Below are 19,468 nucleotides of genomic sequence, written 5' to 3' on the forward strand. Positions count from 1 at the left end.
CATAACTCATTTTACAACAAAGTTAATTTTTGTCTACATTGTGCTGCCTACCTCATACTTGGTACCTCAGGACTGAATTCAATTATTACTTCTAATTAAAAACTATCATTCCTTCTGAAAAGAAATATGCCTTGAGGAAGCTATCATCAAAAATGTAACTTTGTAACTGGTTAAAAAAACTTCACTCAACACACACACACACTACTACTAAAATACTACTACCTTCAATGTCCTCGAACACCTCTAAAATGTTACAATAAGTCATCATCACAATTTTAGGAAGAAAACTTCCTTTCATCCCATACTTCAAAGAATAACAGTTTTAGGAAGTAAGGAAGGAGAAGACTATAAACCACAGACCACGATGAGAACAGTTCTCTTTACACACTTTGGAGAATAAATTGAAGTTAGAAATATATCTTGCTAGCACAAACCTTTCAAATCCCACCTGACAACTACGCATTTGGGAGTATACTGGAGGAAGGGTACTATTTAACAATAACCAGGGGAAGTGTCTCTGTCGTGACCTGTCGTGATCTGAAGCCACAATAAGCAACATTTGTCCTTTAACTTTACATTATCTAAATGTTGATCACTGATGTTTTTCATTAGCATAAACCCAATTTTCTGAATTTCATTTCAGATGCTCGGGAGAATTCTTTTATTATAGATGCTAAAAGCAGAAACTACTCAGATCTGGGAATATGCTGCCAAATTATTTATGATTCACAAAAGGGGAAAACTGTGTTTGTAAGGCTCATTTATTTACATTCCAGGCAGTAAAGGGATGACAGCTTGTATTTCATTTCAGTCTACATATCATCTTCCCCAGGATTCTTAATGTAGTTCAGCCAGGGTTTTCTCTGGCCTCCAATGATGAAAACACAATTACTAAAACATTGCCTTAATCCCTACAAAACATTCCAGATAACACTGGAGAGGAGGCAGAATCAGTGTATGAGCAGAAGGAGAAAAGTTTATTCAAATAATATCCTGTCCTATCAAGGAGCCTAAATTAGGAGGAAAGTAATCTCCCAAACCAGACATTAAAATAGATGCGGTCCACCTTGCACTTGTGATATTATCAGCTAAAATTCTGTTTTCACAGCAAGTGGAATGCTTACAGGAGCTAGATGGGCACTCTAATCCCCATCATACACACAGCACACAGGCAAAGTGGGATACTGACACAAATAGTGCACATCTTTCTAAAGTCTATCAACCCTCTAGAGGGAAAGTGTGGAAGAAAGAAACTGTTCCAGTACTCTACCAGCCATTCCAACATAAAGCTGTACACTGTATGCTTAGAAAGAAGTCACCAAAGAAACAAAAAGGACCTTTTTTTTTACTCTACTGATGCTCTAGAACAAGGGTCAGCAAACTATGGCCCACAGGCCCAACCTAATTTCCTGTTTTTGTAAATACAGTTTTTCTGGAGCACAACTACAGCCATTCACTTACACACTGTCTATGTAGTTGTGACAGAGACCATATGACCCACAAAACTTAATATTCACTATCTGGCCCTTTATAGAAAAACTCTGCCACCCTTATTCTAGAAGACTGTCAATTATTGTCCAAGGAACACTTGGAAGCCACAGCAGATGATAGCTATGGTTCCTACAAACAAAATAAAACTCTTTCCCCTTCCCTTCATCCTTTTCTTAGAAAAAAGTTCACTCTTAGAAAAATCATACACCCTCTAAAACCTGTATCATCATTCTTCTGAAATCAAAGAACAGATGTCTCAGTAATGGTACTTATTAAGAGCTTTCCAGCTTTGGTAGAAAAGTTAGAGGAAGTTAGAAGAAGGGAGAATACGGTGGATATTACCTAACCACTCTCCTATACTTCTTCCAACTGTCTCTTATCTCTCACAAAAGTGAATAATGCTCTTATATCCCGAAGCGGGGTGCGGGGGGGGGGGGGGGGGGTAGTATTTAAAACTTCTTAGAATGCTCCACCTATTGCAATCAAGAGAAGAAAAGCAATCTAACTCAAATTACACCAGACCAAATTCTAAGGAAAAAAAAAACCAGGTTAGAAAGCAGGGACTTTCCTGGTCGCGCAGTGGTTGAGAATTCGCCTGCCAGTGCAGGGGACACAGGTTCAATCCCTGCTCTGGGAAGATCCCACATGCCGTGGAGCGGCTCAGCCCACAAGCCACAACTACTGAGCCTGCATGCTGCAACTAATGAAGCCCACATGCCTAGAGCCCATGCTCTGCAAAAAGAGAAGCCACCGCACTGAGAGGCCCAAGCACGGAAGCAAAGAGTAGTCCCCGCTCACCCCAACTAGAGAATGCCCACATGCAGCAACAAAGACCCAACAAAGCCAATAAATAAATGAATAAAATAAAATAAAATTTAAAAAGCAGGGAGATTAGAAAGCAGAGTTCCTATATAGCACAGCTGATTACAATAAAAAATCTAAATGAACCCCAGGTGCAGAGAGCTTGAGTCATTCAGCAAGTGAAAACCACTGCTAAACAAATAGCTCAACATTTCTCAAGCTTCAATCCCCAGCTCTCCATCAGCCCCTCTAGAACACAACACCCTACGTAGTGGCCTTAGAAATAAGCCACCTAGAGTTCCCACTCCAGGAGCAGAGCTGACTGATAAAGCCCAGCTGTCACCCCTCCAGAGCCACCACTGAAACAGCCATGCCTGGCTGGCCTGCACCCAGCCAATGACCAAGCACAGCAACAGCACCCGTTCCCACAGGACAGGTGAGTCCTCTAAAGGGCAACTCCGGTTCGAGGATCTCCTGTCAGGAGAAGCTTTCTGAAAGCAGTGCTGCAGCCTGAGTGCTTCCTACCCCCTCCTCCTGCGCTCTCTCCTTTCCCTCCCTATTCCTGCTCCCTTTCCTTTCCCTCGACAGACACTCTCCCCCTATAAATTCCAATTCACTTAACCCCATCTTGGCATCTGCCTCTCAGAGGACCCAAGATCTAGACTATACCAACAGTCTAGGCTCCAGATCCTTTATAGTTTGGATATATTCCCAAATTGCCCCCCAGAAACTCACCACTGCTTCCAGATAAAGTTTTTAAGCACAGCCTCTGTTTAAGTTTCCTACTGTTGCTGTAACAAATTACCACCAACAGTGGCTTAAAACAACATAAATTTATTCACTTACAATTCTGGAAGTAACACGTCCAAAACCAGTCTCACTCAACTAAAATCAAAGTGCTGGCAGGGCTGCATTCTTTGGTGTAGCTTGAGGAGAGAATCCATGCCCCTGCTTTTCCCAGTCTCTAGAGGCTGCCCGCATTCTCTGGCTTCTGGCCCCCTTCCATCTTCAAAGCCAGCCAGCATGGCCAGTCAAGTCTCTCACCTCTCAGTGCTCCGACACTGCCTCTTCTGCCTCCCTCCCCCACACGTAAGGGCCCTTGGACGACTACATGGTTCCACTTGAAGAGTTCAGGTCAATCAGCATGTTTCAAAGTCAGCACTAGCAATCTTAATTACCCCTTGCCGAGTAACTTACTCACAGGTCTGGGGATTAGGACCCAGACATATTTAACAGGTCATTATTCTACCTCCTGTAGCCATCCAGTCTACTTCCAACCCTCTTCTTCAACCTCACCTGAAGTCAATTCTGGAACACACAACACACTCCAAGGCGTGTTTCCCCCTCAAAGAACACCATGTACTTTCACATCTTTTTGTATTTCCTCATGTTGCTCCCTCCACCTACAACGTCCCTGCCCATCTTTTCTACCTGGAGAATGCATCACTCGAGAACGAGCGCCACTCATGGCTACCACACACTGCTGTACAGCTCACGCACTACCGGGTCAGGCTGCAGTGTGGAAGCTGAAATCCAGCCCACTTTCAGCTCCACAAGCCAGGCCTGAGGCTGCAGCCACCTGGAGGAAGGACAGTTTGCCCAGAGGAAACACCTTTCTCTAAGCAGTCCAGCCAAAAGGGCTCTGCACAGAACAACTCAACCTTCCCCTCATTACACCACCCTCTAAGCCCACAGCACTGCAGGAGTTTACTAGCGTGACCATTCCTCAAAAGTATCAGCCCCACCCCACCTCCCCAGGGATATAGACAGGCATCTGTTTTCCATCTGTCTTTACCTAAGCCTCAGCAAGTACCTGTCAAATTGTTTCCAAATGTCTCTGAATGAAATTGTTCAGTATTTCACCAGTGAGGCTACTGAGCACCACCTGTGTATTGTCCACTATAATAAAACTTTTATTAGGCACAAATTCTACCATCTGAGAAGCCACATGGTAGGGTTCCCCCTTTTTACCCACAATCTGCTCTGATTGTATTCCAGTATTGCTAGCCCCGAAAACTGATTTCATATTACATTTATTTCTTAGAAAAATCTTAAGAAAATATTTCTAAAATTTACAAAAACAAATAAACAAACAAACAAAAAAAACAGAACAATACTGAGCAGGAAAAAACTCCTCCTTGAACTAAGCAAAAAGATTGGGATTTAAACATTTGTGCAGGGCTTCCCTGGTGGCACAGTGGTTAAGAATCTGCCTGCCAATGCAGAGGACATGGGTTCGATCCCTGGTCTGGGAAGATCCCACATGCCACGGAGCAACTAAGCTCGTGCACCACAACTACTAAGCCTGCGCCCTAGAGCCAGAGAGCCACAACTACTGAGCCCATGTGCCGCAACTACTGAAGCTCATGCGCCTAGAGCCCATGCTCTGCAACAAGAGAAGCCACCGCAATAAGAAGCCCATGCACCACACCGCAATGAAGAGTAGCCCTCGCTTGCCGCAACTGGAGAAAGCCTGTGCGCAGCAACGAAGACCCAACACAGCCAATAAGTAAAAAATAAAATAAATAAATTTATAAACATTTGTGCAACACAGTAAAGCAAGGTGGTCTGGAGCCCTGGCATCAGAACTGTACCTCCTGGATTAGAACTTATTCCCTTACTATCAACAGCATTTTCACTTACTGTTTAACATTGTGCAAGTTATTTAGCTTTGCTGTGTCTTAGTTTCCTCACTTATGCAACAGAAACGATCTCATAGGTTGTTTGTTGGGAGGATATGGCAAGTTAACATGTATAAAAGCTTGAGAAATGTTAGTAATTATGATTAAAACAAGGACCAAAAAGAATGGACCCATTTACTAAGCAGAATGAAGCCACCTGGAAAAGGTCGGCATGCACCAAACACCTAAACACTAAAGGCCTTCACAAGGGCAAGCACTGTGGGACCCATCTTCGAGGAGAGCAAAGCAAGTGTTATCAATGGCCTAGTGGGAGAGCTGAAAAGAAGTTAAAGCCAGTCATCACTGCCTGCTGATGACCGCTGTAATAAAGGCACATACAAAATGATGCGGACACACAGCAGCCCTAACCCTAACTAAGGAGGCCAGGAAGCTAAGCTGGAGGTGTCCCTAGGGTTGGGGAAACGGGATTGCTCACTGCAAGCAACAGAAACATCAAGTACCAGGACAGGAAGCATCAAGGAGCACCGCCAGCTCACAAGAGTACAGGCTGCTCTTTCATGTGCACCTACCACATACCACTTGGTTTATCTACATTACCTCACTGGAGCCTTAACGACACTCTGCTTCATAATCTCTCTTGAATAAAGAAACTGAGACACAGGGACATTATGAAATTTGACTAGTCAACACCAGAACTGAGTGAGATTTAAATGAGGTCTGCTTGACCGTAAATAACTTACTCTTTCACTGGACTAGAACATGCTGACATGCTTAAGTGTTTGACCACCTTCCTGAAAACAACTGTGAGCCAAGGAAGGGTTTTAATCAGGAGTGAAACAACTGGATCTCATCTTGGAAAGAATCATTCTACCAGCAGTATAGAGGAGAGATTTGAAGGCAATAAGGCCTAAGGGACAAATCCCACCACCTGTTTTAGTAACAAGTTTTGCTATGCCCATTTAAGTATTTCCACGGCAAGCTTCTGTGTTACAATGGCAGAGTTGAGTAGTTCCACCCTTACAACCTGCAAAGCTAAAACCATTTACTACCCTGTCCTTTACAGAAAAAGTATGCTGACCCATGTTACAAGAAACAGTTAGTGTGTAGTAACCCAGGCAAGAGATGATGGAGCCTGCACTAAGGCATGGCACTGGGGATGCAGAAGCATTTGCGAAATTTAAGAAGCAGAACTGATCACTAGTGTGACTAACTGAATACAGGAGTGGTAAGACGGAAGCCTCTAGGATTACTCCTAGGTTTCTAGCTCCGCAGTCAGCTTAGGTGGTGGGGCTAGGATGTGGTAGCCTAAATAATGGTCCCCAAATATGTCCACATCCTAATCTCCAAAACTGTGGATATTATCTTATATGACAAAAGTGACTTCTCACAGTGACCTTGAGATGAGATTATCCTCAATTACCTGAGTAGACCCTAAATGTAATCAAAAGTACCCTTACGAAAAAAGGATATAAGTAGATTTGACATAGGACAGGAGAAGACAATGTGTCCATAGAAACAGAGATTGGAGTGATACAGCCACAGGCCACCAGAAGCTAGGAGAGGCAAGAAACAGAATTTCCCCTAGAGCCTCTTCAGGAAGGGTATCCCCACTGACACCCTGATTTCAGCCTGGGGAAACTGATTTCAGACTTCTGGCTTCCAGAACTGTGAGCGAAAAAATTTCTGTGGTTTTAAGCCACCATATTTGTGGTAATTTGCATGGTGGCAATACGGAAATAATACACAGGATTGTGAATTTAGGAGAAAAAGATAATGAACTCAGTTTTAGATTCGTGGCATTTAAGTTATTCTGTGACACTGTTAGATACAGACAGCCAGCAGAGTTAGAAAAAAAAAAAAAGTTATGAACTCAGAAGAGCTCTGGGTAGAATATAAGAAGAAGGAGTCACAGTAATAAACCTTGGGATTACACAAGAGAACATAGTGAGAAGAAGCAAGGGCTGAGGCTCTCCTGCAGAAGTAATTCCAGTCAGATGAAGATGAGATGAAAATGCAATCTGACAGCAGTTTACCTTACAATGGCTTCTTGAGGTGCTGTGTATATAGTAGCAGTAGTAATATAACAGGTAATATATGGAATACTTCTGCATCAGGCATTGTGCAGAATACTTTACATGCATTTTTACTAACTGCCCATAACTTATAAGGTAGATATTATTATGCCTTTTAAGACAAGAAAAGAGAAGCAGAGTAAGTAGCTTGCCCAAAGTCACTCATCAGGTGAGCAAAAGCCAGAACCAAATCATCATCATCTCAACTTAAAAACCCAAAACAAACTCTAAGCTCTTTCTAACCTTACTTTTGATCTAAGAGTTGTTTAAAGAAAGGCTATACCAGCAGGACACGTGATGACTTTAATTCCAGATATGTCCCACATGTTAAATCCCCAATTACACTGCACTAGAAGGGGACAATCACTGGAAGGCTGAGTGAGGTGGGTGATGCCAACAGACGTGGAATTTAGGGGGAAGGAAAAGAAGAGGTAGTGGCAGCCCCTAGGGGCCTGAGTGGGGAAGAGATCAAGACATCAAAATGATAACTACAGGGACACGCATCTGGGAACATCAGCTACATTATGGGATGGTAGGTACCAGAAACAGACCATGAATCCAGCTTTTCTGTGGCAATTCTTGGATGGGGACATGAAACAAGTAGAGAAAATGAAATGAGCATAGGAAAGATGGGTGGTGAGAGATGCAAGTCTAGCAATAACGGTTAAAAGCAAAGGCTTTGGAATCAGAAAGACATGAGCCCAGGTTCCAGACAAGTTTCTTAGCCTCTCGGAGCCTCAATATTCTCATCTGTAAAATGGAAATAAGACCCAATACCTCAGATCAAGTCAAATAATTAATGGAAAACACACGGTGAGTGGCTTACAATATGTCATTACTCACCGTTACTGTTGTTAGTATTGTTTTCGTGAATATTACTGTAAATATTACAGCAATTAATTTTCCTATGCTGAAGTACCACTGCACTTCCATCATTTTATCAAGACCCGTGTGGCGAGCAGAAGAGCGGCCTGGACGGTCAGGAGGCCTGGGTTGTGGCACCCACAGCCCACCTGTAGCCTCAGCAGGGCCCCGGCGGGCACCTCTCACCCCACCTCCTTCTCCCGGGCTAAGGCTGGCCCCCCAGGCAGGGTTCCAGTGACAGGTGCGCCCCTCCCCGGCGCCGGCCTCACCTTCTCATAGTTCTGCATCAGCCGGCTGATAACCTCGCGCTCGACCTGCCACTCAGGCTTCTTCAGCTGCTTCCTCAACTGTTTCTTTTGGCTCTGCTTGTGGCTGTGCTTCTTCTTCCAACGATTGAAGCTCCGCACCGGGTCGGGCCGGCCTCCCGGACCCCGAGGGTCGGCAGTTTTGCCCATCGCGGCGGTGGCGACAGCGCAGACCGTGCCCACACGCGAGACCAGGCCGGGGAGAGGTACCGCACTGAGAGGACGCGGATCCAGCGTGGGGAAAGAGGACGACTGCGCGTGCGCGAAACCAGGAGCCCGCCCCCGGGCTTTCCAAACCCGAGCAGGCGCGGTTGACAGCAAGAAAAAAGTGGGCGGTGATTGGCGACTTGGAGGGGGAAACGGGCGGAGCGACCTGAGGAAGAGGGCCGGGCTCCTAAAGCACGCCGGCGCTTTAAGTAGGCGCATGCGCACTGGTTGCTGTTACCGTGGTGACGTCATACAGCTTACTATTCAAAGGCTGTTACATTTCCCTGGGTTTTCCTTAGCAAACCTCGCGCTAACGTTGTCTCCCTCCCCAGCCGTACAAAATGTGTGGGTTATAATTGTGATCCTTGTTTTGCATGTTTCAGCCCAGGGAGCCGAATGATTTGCTCCAAAATCAAATAGCTAGTTAAGAACTTCTGATTTCCGTCCACTGCAGCATACCTCCCTAGGAATAAAAATGAATATTCTGTATTCTTCTTATGTCCTTCTGGGTCTTCCCCTCTTTCTAGCCCGTCAGACTCTAGCTGCAGCAACAGGGAACTGGAGCAAAATCAAATTGAATTTGCCTTAAAATGCTATTATGAAGACAAAATAAGTAAAAATAAAGAATTAAAAGAAAAATTACTTGCAAGTTGGCCATTTAAGCGAATTAGCTTTCAGTAAATTGTTTTTTCTGATACATTTACCTAGAGCACAGATATACACTAGATAAGGGTGAGGGCAGAGTTGTGGCAAGGAAAACAGGGAGATTACGTTCAAAGTTCACATGCAGAGTATTTGGGCCCTCAAATTCCCCTTCCAATCCCACAAAGCCAGATGAATACCCCAGCCATGAGCCCATACCCTAAACAGAAGATGGGGTGGGGGGAGGAAGCAGGTGAACTGGAAAATCTCCACACTCAGAGTCACTAAATGTGGTAGAGGGTAAAGCTCAATAAGGGGAGGTTATATGACAGTATATGTACATCCACTAAAGGTTAAAAATAGAACTACCACAGATCTAGCAATTCTACTTCTGGATATGTTGCAGAAATCGGTCCATCGAGAAACGAAGCACCACACTCGGAGGGTTGGAGAACTCATGTTTATTAAGCCGGCGGCACCAGACCAGCTAACGGCTCCAAAGTTCTGGACTCCGAACTCAGGGTGAGCTTTACTTTTATAGTGCACATGTTTACAGAGCATGGAAGTTTCCAAACAGAAACTTACAAGAGCAGGTGCAGAATATTCCATTTTTTAGCAAAACATCTTAAAGTTACATTGAATTGTTAGGTCATCCTGTTTTTCTGTTTTTCTCTGCCCAGCAAGCATATTTCACAAAAGCACAACAAGCATGGAGTTGTTTTTAGCTGAGTGTAAGTTTCTAACTTTCCTCTTCAGATATACACACAAAAGAATTGAAAGCAGGGTCTGGAAGAGACCAGCATTCCCATGTTTGTAGCAGCATTGTTCACAATAGCCAAAAGGTGGAAGCAACCCAAGTGTCCAGCCACAAATGGTGGATAAACAAAATGTGGTAGATGCATAAAATGGAATGTTACTCAACCTTAAGAAGGAAGGAAATTCTGACAATGCTACAATATAGATGAACCTTGAAGACATTAGGCTAAATGAGATAAGCCAGTCACAAAAAGACAAATTCCATCTGATTCCACTTATATAAGATACCTAAAGTAGTCAAATTTATAGAAATGGAAAGTAAAATGGTGACTGCCCCAGGCTGGGGGGAGGGGAAATGGGGACTTGCTGTTTAGTAGGTATAGAATTTCAGTTTTGTAAGATGAAAAGAGTTCTGGAGGTTGGTTGCACAAGGATGTGAATGTCTATTTTAGCACAGTTTTTTTGTTGTTGTTTGTTTGTTTTTTCCACACACAGAGCCTGTATTTGTCTACCTCCAGATTGAATACTTGAGGCCCACATTGGGCCCACACCTGACGTTCGCAAATGCCTAGAAAATGATTCAGGACCCCCATTTTGAGCAACTTCTAGAATGGTGACGATAACTAACGTTTACAAAGTGTTTTCAATTACAAAAGGCTTTTACGCTCATCATCCAGGTTAGTCCCTGCAACAGCCTCGAAAGGAGTACGTACAGCACAGACAGGGCAAGGGAAGCCCGGAGATGTTAGGTAATGCATCCAAGGTTACTGCGGGGAAGCCCAGGACTGAGATTAAAAGTCGGATTTGTTGGCCTCTGATCCCACGCCCTTTCCTCAACAGGAGCCCTAGTGAGGCGTTCAGGAATCTGGCCTCTCCAACACCTACACAGGGCCCCAAAGTGCTGGGTATGCTGAACTTCTGCATCTGATTTCTCTAGATTTCCTGCTCACATTCTTACTGTCAGGATATCATGAAAGAGTTTATCAAATGCCTTGCGGAAATCAAGAGGGTCCCGTGAACAGCAACCCAGGGAAAACATGAAGTCAGGTCTAATGAGTCATGACTGATCCACCGCCAAATCCTGGTGATAAGCCTCTTTCCTAAATGCTCGCTCTCCACCTAGTCCATCATCTGCAAAATTCCACAGAATTCCACCAGAATTTGTCCACAAAATCCCATCATAATTTTGTGAAGCAGTCAAGTCAGAAGAACTGTAAGTTTACTTTTTCCAGGATCTCTTTTTTTCCTCCTTTTAGAAAAATGGGCCAGTTTGCCACCTCCGTTCTTATTTCACTATCAGATCCCCAATGCCTGGTGAATGGCAGGTATGGAACAATTATACTTGGGGGTATTACCCCATTCTCCATGCTTTCTCAAAAGTTACTAACAGTGGTTCTGTTGCTGTGCCAATAAGGTTTTCCCCCGCTTTTCTTTCTTCAATATATTGGGAAATAATTTTTCCAGTGTGAAAATCTAAACACATTTCACGTGACTGGGTACCCTCATAAATCTTGGGCTTTCTACACTCCCTTCCGAGTTTCAAGGGACTGGACTACATCTCTAAGGTTCTATCCAGATTTCCAGGATAACCTGATTAAGCTGGATGCCAAGGACTGTCTTTTGCCTGGTGTTTGTTAACATGATACCACGTTCCAGAAGTTGTGGACACTTGGCTCCCTTTCTGTGAAACACTGAGTTCCATGAGCCCCGCACTGAGGTGGGCTTGCTCTCATACGCTTTCATTTAATTCTCATAACCCTGTGAGGTTGGGGTGTCATCTCCTTTTTATTTATGAAGAACTGAAGTTCAAAGAGAAGGTCATTCAAGGTCACAGGTCTAGGAATTGGCAGAGCTGGGATTTAATCCAAGACTTTGGATTCCAGGTTCAAGACACTGAAGTTGCCTCAAATAACTATTTTACACTTGCTATTTGATTTACAGTGGTGTTTCTGAAAGTGTGGTCGAAAGAACTGCAGCATGGGCCACCTCTGGGCAGCTTGTTGAAAATGAAGATTCCTGGACCTACCCCAGGCCAATGTAATAAGAATTGCTGAGAGCAAGCCCAAGTATTGCCTTTTATATAAGCCCTGGTGTTTCTGATACAGACTGAAGGCTGAAACCACAGCTTTCCTCTTTCCTCTGTGCTCTTCCACTTGATTCCATTCTACTCTCACACAAACCCTGAGAGGCAGGCGGGACACATCACTAGCATCCCCTTGCTACAAATGAGGAAATGACTGCAAGGCAGCTCGTTCATCTTCTTATCTCTGGATTCAGCTTATTGAAGAAATGTTTGGCGGTTGATGTTCTGTAGAGCCTTGGCTCGCTGGGGACTTCCACCCTCCTGGCGCTCTTCTTACTCATCTGTAACCCACAGTAGCTGCCTCTCTCTTTTCCTCACCGACACCAGTTTTGCTCAAGGCACAATGGGAAATAGTGACTCCAGAATACAGGGTTGTCTCATGAAAAGTCACCTTCAGAATGGAAGCAGGAGCTGTGCCAGGCTTCGCTGACAGTCCTGTACAACCTCTGGTTTGCAGAGACACAGTCTCCACAGCCCTAACAACTCCAGGCATCTTCACCCACCTGCACCGCCATGGTCCTGGAGGCGCAGAAATGGGGATGAAGAGGCCGATGCCACAGCGGCTCAGCTCAGCTCCCACCGCCTCAGGCCAGGGAGAACCTCAGCCCCGGGCAGCGTGAGCAGGATCCAGTTTTTTAAATTATTTTAATTTTTTAAGCATATATACGGAACAATAAGGCCCTCAACTCTGACTCTCACTTTTCTCCTAAATCTGAAGCAGCCAAACATATACATGCCTCAGGCACAAAATCTGGACCAGTCATCTCTTGGGAAGTTGACTGGCATGAGAAAAACACCTGGATATGATGACATTTATGCAGCGGCCAAATGAATGGCAAGTCATTGACCTCCCCCTGGCTCTCCAGTGAAACCTACCAACCCTTCTAAATACTTGTTTCTAATCAGCCTTACTCAAATGTGAAAGAGTAAGCAAAGACCAACAAACATTTGAGGAAATCCTTTAGGTAAAAAGTTGGAAGCTAAAACTAACAAGTGAATTCAAAGAGCAAAATAAATCTTCAAAAATTAATACTTTTAGGAAGGTAGACATTGTATCCATGTGTAAGAACAGAAACTATTCAGAGAATTAAATATAACTCAATGGAAATTATTTTGTTCATTATATATATCAAGTTTTTTACATAAAATAAGATTCAAAGCTTAATCACGATAAAAAACTCAATATCATGTTCCAAAGTCACTAATGGATTTAATGATTTGTAATAAAAATAGTTCACATCCTGATTGCATAAAATAACATATTTATGATGGTTTTAATGTTTATTTGCTCCAATACCTGTTTTCTGTAGAAACAACTCCTACACAGACTTTCAGTTGTGACACTGAAGACATTAAATAGTTAACACATTTTAATTTTCAGACTCTACATTATCCACTACCAACTAATATTCAAAAAGCTCCTATGGGCTTCCCTGGTGGTGCAGTGGTTAAGAATCCGCCTGCCAATGCAGGAGACATGGGTTCGAGACCTGGTCCAGGAAGATCCCACATGCTGTGGAGCAACAAAGCCCATGCGCCACCACTACTGAGCCTGTGCTCTAGAGCCCAAGAACCATAACTAATGGGCCCACGCTCCACAACTACTGAAGCCCATGTGCCTAGAGCCTCTGCTCTGCAAGAAGAGAAGCCACCACAATGAGAAGTCCGCGCACCTCAACGAAGAGTAGCCTCCATTCTCCGCAACTACGGAAAGCCTGTGCACAGCAACAAAGACCCAATGCAACCAATAAATAAAAATAAATAAATAAGTAAATTTAAAAAAAAAAGCCCCTGGGACTTCCCTAGTGGTCTAGATGTTAAGACTCCATGCTCCCAATGAAGGGGGCCCAGGTCAGGGAACTAGATCCCACATGCCACAACTAAAGTTTCTGCATGCCACAAAGTAGATCTCGCACACGGCAATGAAGAACCTGTGTGCTGCAATGAAGACCCGGTGCAGCCAAATAAATAAAAAAATATTAAAAGAAAGAAAAACGAAAAAAAAGAAAGCTCCTAAAGGGCTAAAAAGGATTCAGAAATGTGCTCGGTAACTACTACTTCAAATACAGGCAAAACCTCAGTGGGGGCAGGGGCTTTACTAAAATTTAGGGGGAGGAGGATGTAATATCAGTTCCTCATACATTATATTCCATTTAATATTGTTTGTCATTAGTTTCTATTGTAATTTTTACATAGTTATGGTTGTTCATCATCAAAATTCTTCAAATTACATGTCTCTAAAATTGTGAAAAGACCATCATATGCTTTCTGTACTTTAAAACTGTGTTTTAAAGGTTATCTTATTTGCAAAAGAGTGGACGCAACGACACCCCAGTAGTGATGAGCACAACTGTCACCCAGATCTTGGTCTGTAAATACCATTTTTTCCAAACAAATGAACCAACCAGAGCTGTTTGGAGAAATAACTAATTACAGGGATGGGGCAGGGAAAGTACAGGATGAGCCTGGAATGTCTTGAGGTGCCAAAAAAGGGCACAGTTTTATTTATTGACCTAGATGTTACTCATAAGATTGTTGGCCTTGTAATACTTCATAAGTTCTATACTTGTTTTATGCAGTTTCTATAGGCATGTTATATTCTCAATAAAAATAGTTTAAAATATAACATATCCACAGCAAAATAGTGCTGAGAAAATACATTTAAACATAGGTATTTTCAAAAGTATATCTTTGGCTAGGATTCTAACCTTTATCTAGATAATTTATCTTTAAAACTATCAATAATTTGTAAAAGAGCACTGCTTATTGCATCTGAGTTTTAGTGACAGGATGGCCTCAACTGGACTTTCACATCATTTATTTTATAATGATTTCAAAATTAATACTTTAATACCCTTCCATGTTTCAGTGAACTAAAAGGTAGATGTATAGTTCTTAGATGATATGAAAATTTCAACAGTATAGAAAAAAGATTTTTGCTGTGTTTTTACCATTAAGTTTGAAGAAGATACAACAAAGATATGGAATGCTCTAGAATTACTTTTTGAGAATCTTCCTGTCAAAATCCATTTGGCTTTTCATTTACAAAATTGTGACAATATCATGTCTCCGACTTTCAAGCTATTAATAATAGAAGTAGTAGTATATTAATAGTAATAATAATAACAATATTACTACTGAAATTATTATTTGAACCAGATTTAAGTTTTCCAGATATCAATCTATGATCCAGAAATTACTTTTTTTTTTTCTTGAGGACAGATCATTTTCAATTTGCCATAACATCTTCACCTCAAAACTGTAGGATTTCAAACTTTAGTCGGGTAACACTATTTTTTTTCACTGTCACAATTTCTACACTGCTGTCAGAAGCCTTTTTGGCATTTACTTTGAATTCAGTCTTCAGGGAAGCTTTACTTTGGCCAACATTCTCTCATCATGGAGCGCATCATAGCAAATCACAAAGCTCTCATCCCTCACACGGCTTTGGTTTCTATTTTGTGTTTGTAAGTAGTCCACTAGGTATGCAGATCTGATTATTCTCCAGTTGTGTCATTTGCTGAGCAAAATCTATGTTCACATATTGAAACAGTGGGTTTTAGAAATCCACAAATCTAATAACAATTATCTGTTCTACGTGGGTTCTATGAAGGTTATAACTAAAACAATTAAGCAATATTTAGTATATCTTGCCTTATTCAAATACTCTCATGTAATACATTCTGCTGTTGTGTTAATTATTTGGTTTTACATCTTACCCTCTAAGTATAGTCTCTAATTCCTCAATACCAATAGTTGCATATATACTCTTCAAATCCAATTTCAATTTTGAATACTTAACATTTTGCTGATGTGTTTTTTCATTCTCTTTATCATTTCTAGGAGCATGTGATAAATGCCAATGTTTGCACCCATTTGCATTTTTTTTCATTCTTTGATAGTTTTTAATAAAAACATTCCTTCAAGGTACAATAAACAGAATCTAGTAAGTTTTCACTGTTTGAAAGAGTTTGTATTTTTTTAAAACTTTTCAAAACTTCCACATGTGCTGTTTTTTATTTTTTAATTTTAGATTTCTTGCTTCTCACAGATAATTTCCAAGGAGAATGACCTATTCTTTAATATTCAAGTTATATGGCCATGTACCTGAATTGGGAGAAAATACATGGGATACAAATGTATATTTAATTTTTTTCTCTTCCAGTTTTTATTTCAATTCATGTGTCTTGATTGACATGGAGATAAGTAAATTCCCACCCTGCTCTCAGTTCCACAGTCTAATAAAAATATGATTTTTTCCAGTACTGTATTCCCCCCTATATTTTCTCAATTAACCAAGCAATATTATTTCGCTCCTCTATAATAGCTTACTCTTTTTTTGTTTTCTGGTTCTATTAATTTTTAAAATTATGTTTCTGATGTCTAGTCAGAAATTATATAAGAGCTTTGTATTTTATCTCAAAATATGTAAAAATTTGAAACAATATATACCAAAAAAAAGCTGCTAAATTTCAACATTGATTATTTTTGTCTAATGACATTTTATAAGAACAAGGAAACATGTACAGTACTCTTATATAATCACCTAATGATTACCTAGGTATTGCTAAATTATTATGTAATATGTACTTGTGAGATCTTACTTATTTTGACTGAAGAATCAGAGGATTCCCCCCTCCCTTTTTTTAAAACAAATCTGATAGTTTTAACAAATAACAAAGGATGGCAAGGATGTGGGAAAAAGGGAATCCTCGTACAATGTTGGTGAGAATGTAAATTGGTGCAGCTGGAAAGCATTATGGAGATTTCTCAAAAAACTAAAAACAGAACTATCATATGACCCAGCAGTTCCGCTTCTGGGTATATATCTAAAAAAACAAAAACACTAATTCGAAAAGATACATGCACCCCAATGTTCACCACAGCATTATTTACAATTGCCGAGACATGGCTTCAACCTGAGTGTCCATCAACAGACGAATGGATAAAGAAGCTGTGGCATACACACACACACACACACACACACACACACACACACACACACACACACCCCGGAATATGACTCAGCCATATAAAAGAATGAAATTTTGCCATTTGCAGCAACATGGGTGGACTTAGAGGGCATTATGCTAACTGAAATGTCAGACAGAAAGACAAATACTGTATGATATAACTTATATGTGGAATCTAAAAAACATAACAAAGTAGTGAATATAACAAAAAAGAAGCAGACTCACAGAGACAGAGAACAAACTGGTGGTTACCAGTGGGGAGAAGGAAGGGAGGATGGGCAAGATAGGAGCAGGCAATTAAGAGGTACAAACTATCAATATTAGGTATAAAATAAGCTATAAGTACAACATACGGAAAATAGCCAATATTTTATAATAACTATAAATGGAGTATAACCTTTAAAAATTGTGACTCATTATACTGTACACCTATCATTTATATAATATTGTACATCAACCATACTTCAATTAAAAAAACCTGATAGTTTACTAAGTTATGTTTTAGAGTTAACTGCTACCGGTCAGTTTTTTCCCAGGCACAGAAAGGATTTCTTCAATAGTAGTTCTTTGTTTAAGTTTTTCTGCTCTCTATAATGTACTGCCTCTTTACATTGTTACTGGAATTAAATACTATTTAATTTCAGAAGAGTCCCACACAGCTAAAGAACTTGGCCTAAAAAGCTAAAAGATGATTCATCTAAGTCCTCTTGTCATGTAAAAATGGCAAACAATTTATAGTAAATCAATTCAACTGTTTGTCAACTTTTTTATTGAAAAGGAAATGAGTAAAGTATATTATTTGTTCAAATAAAGAAATCCCTCTTTGTTTCTTTATGCCTTATTAATATCATCAGTCTGAAGTCATTCTTAGGACTCAATTCCTCTACAGAATTTTAGAGGTTGCAGCTTAGGTTGGTTCCATCTTCTTTCACTCATATCCTCTAAAACTTTGCAGGGCCAACATGGCGCCACCTTAATCCCAGAAAGCCAGAGCGTATGTAACCTCTCTGAAATTTTCAACAACAAAAATATATTTGCCTAATTCGCTAGAACACGTAACCTAGAAAGCCGAGAGGTTCTGGCCCATCACAGCTGTTGTGCTGCTAACCACTGCCAAGAGTCATGAATCAATTAGCTTGTCTATGCACGCATTTGTTCATTCATTTATCTTATTTTTTTGTGGATGCCTACAGTGTACTGGTGTTATCAAGTCCAAGCTTGCTCTGCTCACTGCACAACAGGCTAATAAACTGGGAGACAAGGTGCTGAGACAAGGAACAGTGATTTTATTCAGAAATCCAGCAGACCAAGAAAATGGCATCCTAGTGTCTCAAAAGAACCATCTTATTGGGGTTCGGGATGACAGTTTCTTTTATAGCACAGAGAGGGGGAGGAGGTGGGGAAGTAAAGTAAAAAGGTCATCAAGTCTTGCAAATATCCCCTGGAATGGCCAGCCTTGGGGAGGGGATGTGTTACTTTCTTACAGCCATCCTCAGGTGGACAGGGTCAGGATGCTTCCCTGAACAAAGGCACTTTGGTTTAACATTCAGGTAGAGGGACAGGGTTCCCTGAGAAAGGTCATTAGGTATAGACAGTATTCTTTTTTTTTTTTATAGCTCTTCATTGGAGTATAATTGCTTTACACTGTTGTGCCAGTTTCTGCTGTACAACGAAGTGAATCAGCTGCATTTATACATATATCCCCACATCACCTCCCTCCCACCCTCCCTATCCCACCCCTCTAAGTCATCACCGATCATCAAGTTGATCTCCCTGTGTTATGCAGCTGAAGTGAGAGAGTAGTATTGACATATATACACTACATATACAAATGCATAATAGATAGCTAGTGGGAAGCTGCTGCACAGACTATCCTTTTAGTGAACGAAAGCAACGGGAAGCAAAGGTTAAAGTAAAGGAACAGATCCAACATGGAGTCAGGATTGGCTCTTTCCTGTTACACTGGACATTGTTAAGCCTCAAGAATACAAAAATTAATAAGAAATTGTCCTTGCCTCAGGGAGTTTATAAGCTAATATGATAGTCACCAAAGTTACCTTCCTGAGAATCACAAGGGGAGGTTTTTTAGAAAGCAGTGCTTCCTCAGTTTTACCCAAAAATATTCTGATTCTGCAAGTATGAAACAGAAACTAGGCAACCTGATGTGATCACCCAGCCTGCACATTGCTTTTTGGGAACCTCTGGTCTGATAGATTACAATTAATCATGATAATTGAAGCTGATTATAATTAATTATATAATTTGAATCTGTTCCAGTTTAATGCCACTAAAACTACAGCATAATAAAACTATGAAAGATTAGCATATGAAAAGAAAATAGTAATAAATAAAGTCTTCATACGCCCCTGAATCACATTTGAACCACAGATGATACTAACAAGCCGAACAAAACCATCACCACTCATGGACGTTATCAATAAAAATTACTGTAGCTCTCACACACAAGGATTCTGATAAAGAGCTCTGCTAGTAAAAATATTTGGAAACTCATGGACCTCGCTGGTGGCACAGGGGTTAAGACTCCGCCTGCCAACTCAGGGGACATGGGTTTGATCCCTGGTGCAAGAAGATCCCACATGCTGCGGAGCAACAAAGTCCGTGTGCCACAACT

General features: G+C 41.4%; 1 protein-coding gene across 2 annotated transcripts in view; it reads right to left on the reverse strand.

Moving 5' to 3' along the window:
• The window catches only part of DDX10 (DEAD-box helicase 10), a 274,783-nt gene extending 266,373 nt beyond the window's left edge, over nt 1-8,410 (reverse strand). Inside the window, exon 1 of one of the 2 annotated variants that reach the window (XM_057750938.1) lies at nt 8,140-8,410. In XM_057750938.1, the coding sequence (XP_057606921.1) occupies nt 8,140-8,325 (186 nt within the window). In that variant the 5' untranslated portion in view covers nt 8,326-8,410. The remainder of the gene's footprint in view (nt 1-8,139) is intronic. The other variant, XM_057750939.1, reaches the window with a different exon arrangement.
• Between the last annotated feature and the right edge of the window lie 11,058 nt (nt 8,411-19,468).

The sequence above is a fragment of the Hippopotamus amphibius genome, chromosome 9 (assembly GCF_030028045.1).
Source record: "Hippopotamus amphibius kiboko isolate mHipAmp2 chromosome 9, mHipAmp2.hap2, whole genome shotgun sequence".
NCBI classification, from domain to species: Eukaryota; Metazoa; Chordata; class Mammalia; order Artiodactyla; family Hippopotamidae; genus Hippopotamus; species Hippopotamus amphibius.